The sequence below is a fragment of the Solanum verrucosum genome, unplaced genomic scaffold (genome assembly GCF_900185275.1).
Source record: "Solanum verrucosum unplaced genomic scaffold, falcon-dt-bn FXZP01000163.1, whole genome shotgun sequence".
Classification (NCBI taxonomy): domain Eukaryota; kingdom Viridiplantae; phylum Streptophyta; class Magnoliopsida; order Solanales; family Solanaceae; genus Solanum; species Solanum verrucosum.
In genome coordinates, this window is record NW_026020379.1 from 1,448,328 (window position 1) to 1,451,496 (window position 3,169).

Consider the following 3,169-nt stretch of genomic DNA (forward strand, 5'->3'; position numbering starts at 1 on the left):
ACCATTTTCTTTCAAATAGCTTCAAAGAAAAAAAATTCCCTCCATTTTTGAAGCTTGCAAAAACTTCCAAAATCACTTCATAACTCGTTTTTAGATAAACTTTAGTTGTTTAGAAAGACTATATATACATGTTCTCCATTTCGAGCTTGATCTGAACCCATTCTTGTTTATTCGCATTTTGTACGGATTTCGTACCAGTCATCGACCGCTAGTTACTGATATCGTAATCTAGTATCTATCAGTGTAGTCTATATATGGCAGTAGCTGAATTTGTTGTTGTTGGTGGTGACTATATCGGAGTATGGGAGGAGACTCCCAAAGGCTAGTATTGGAAATCTTTTAGTAAGACTATAGTTCCCATTGCGTTGCGTCGCAATGGTTCATATGCCGATATGATTGCAAGCGTAATTGAGGCCGGTGGGCTAGCCTGCGAGCCAGACAACTTGGTGATAAGCTATCAAATGAATGAGAGGGGAAAAATACATCCCACATTCATAAATAATGATAGGCATGTGAGCTTGTACATGATGGATATTGCTGCTAATGGCTCTAGGCCTATATTAAGAATAAATGTCATTGCGAGGTCTCCAATTGAACCAACATATTCTTTTAACGACATATGAGCTTGTACATGATGGATATTGCTGCTGATGGCTCTAGGCCTATATTAAGAATAAATGTCATTGCGAGGTCTCTAATTGAACCAACATATTCTTTTAACGACAACAACTTGGTTGAAAATGAGAACTTGGGTGATCAACCAAATGAGAGCTTTTGTGATCAATCAAGTGACAACTTGGGTGATGATTCAATGAATGTGCATGATTATTCATTCGATACTGAAGATAAGACAATAGATGCAGAAGATTTCGAACATTTTGAAGAAGATCAGGGAGAGCCGAAATTGAGATCACAACCCAACCATTCTTTCTCTGATGGAACTAATTTTTACATGTATCAAACATTCAGTACCAAGAGTGAGCTACAATTGTTATTAGCCGAAGTAGCGACGATAAAATCATTTGATTTTGCTACAGTGAAGAGTTGTAGTAAATACTTAAAGGTGAAATGTGCATCTCATATTTGTGCGTGGATGCTGCAGGCAAAGAAATATGAGTGTTCGGATAGATTTCGTACTTACAAGTATATTGATGATCACAGTTGCGGTGTTGAATATGCCATCAACAGCCATAGAAAACTCTTGACCAAAGTCATTGCGTCGCATTGTGTGAATCTTTATCGCGATGGCAAGGGTCCAAATGTTGAAGAGATTCAGAGGACTATTTTTAATATTTTTCATTGTAGTCCAAGCTATTGGAAATGTTGGAAGGGATATGTGACTGCCAAGGATATGGTTCGAGGGACATCGGAGCACAAATATTCATGCTTACCGGCCTTTTCATATATGTTCGACACTTTTAATATTGGTTCTAGCTATTGTATCATGGTAAGCGGGGATACTCATAGATTTATGTATTACTTCTTAGCTTTTGGTGCTTGCATTAGGGAATTTTCCCACATGAGAAAGGTAATTGCGGTCGACGACACTCATTTACATGGTAAATATGAGGGAGTATTGCTGAGTGTTGTTGCATAAGATATGAAGAATCATGTTTATCCAGTTGCCTTTTGTGTCGTGGACAAAGAGAACGATGCATCTTTGAAAAGTTGAAGGATACTGTGGTCGATGAATCAAATTTATGTTTTATTTACGATAGACACAAGAGCAGTGCCAACGATATTGCAAAGGTTTACAATCATGCTCATCACAGATATTTCATGAGGTACCTCGGTGAAAATCTTCGGGTAAATCACCAATGTAGAGATTCCCTTTATCTATACTACAACGCGGCAAAGGCATATTCTTTGGAGAAGTTCCACGATCATTTTTTGGAATTCAAGGACAAATCTCCCGAGGCAGCCTTTGTCCTTGAGCATGATGTTGGTTTTGAAAAGTGGAGCAGAGCATATTCCCCAGGAAACAGGTATGATGTGATGACCACAAATATTGCCGAGTCACTCAACGCTATGTTGATAGACGAGAGAGAGTACCCCGAGACATTCATATTTAATTCGATTGTTAAGAGATTTGGAGAATTATTTAGGGAGATGCATGCACATGTCCTTAAATCAAAGGGTAATAAAATGATGCCGACTGCCGAAAGGATCGCTAGAAAAAAAATGATCGAGGGCGACTCCTTGTATGTGGAGAACATAACTGGGGATGACAATCAATTCACCGTGTTCGGCGTAGGTTCTACTTCCAGTGTTAACCTACTGGAAAAGTTATGTTCTTGTAGGGAATATGACTTGGTCAAGATACCGTGCGCTCATGCAATAGCTGCTTTGAGATCGAAGCATGGCGATGAGTATGGTATGAACATCTATGAATATTCTCCGCCTTTATATAAACCGGAAACATACCTTCTTGCATACTCTGAATCTATTAATGTTGTCCCTATCGAGTCAGAATGGTGTATGCCAGAAGAATTACTAAGCGTGAATATTCTTCCACCCCTTGTAGATACCAAGCTTGGAAGGGAGAAAAGAGAACGTGTCAAGGGTGTCAGTGAGAATTTCAAAAGCAAGAGGAGGAACAAATGTTCAATTTGTAAGAGATCCGGACACAAGAAAACCACATGTATGAACAACAACAAATCTTAGATATATTTGACTAATTATGTTTTTGTAACTAAGCTACTGGATGTGAAGGTGCTGTTTATTTTGGACCCCAATATTTTGGTCAATGTAATGTCAATTGTTATCGAATTTGCTCATGATCTTATATAGATGACATACATTTTGTACACTGTCTATTAATGTGTATTATTGAGTCCACTCGTTGTGTATTAAGGTGTGTATAACTAATATATGGAAATTTATGGTAATTCAATGATTTTAATGTATGCATTAGAATGCAATTTTTCCCAAAATATTTATTTTTATATTTTTTCCCCCACTAAAACTGTGAATTTTTCTCATGCATGCTATTTTTAATGCCCAAAATAAAAAATGCATAATAAATAACCTATGTATAACTAATCAAACATATAACTATTACAAGTAAGACTTAGATATACACTTCACCAAATGACACGTTAAAGAATTGTCAAAAAATCAGACGTTGACATTGAAAAAGTAGCAATTTGTACTTTGTTATTATTGTAAA

At 37.0% G+C, this 3,169-nt stretch overlaps 1 protein-coding gene across 1 annotated transcript; it reads left to right on the forward strand.

Moving 5' to 3' along the window:
- The first annotated feature begins 634 nt into the window (after window positions 1-634).
- Window positions 635-2,664, forward strand: LOC125839022 (uncharacterized). Its single transcript, XM_049518017.1, has 3 exons — window positions 635-1,447; window positions 1,507-1,559; window positions 1,623-2,664. The coding sequence occupies exons 1-3, from the start codon at window positions 635-637 to the stop codon at window positions 2,662-2,664; spliced, it is 1,908 nt and encodes a 635-aa protein (XP_049373974.1).
- Window positions 2,665-3,169: the final 505 nt, after the last annotated feature.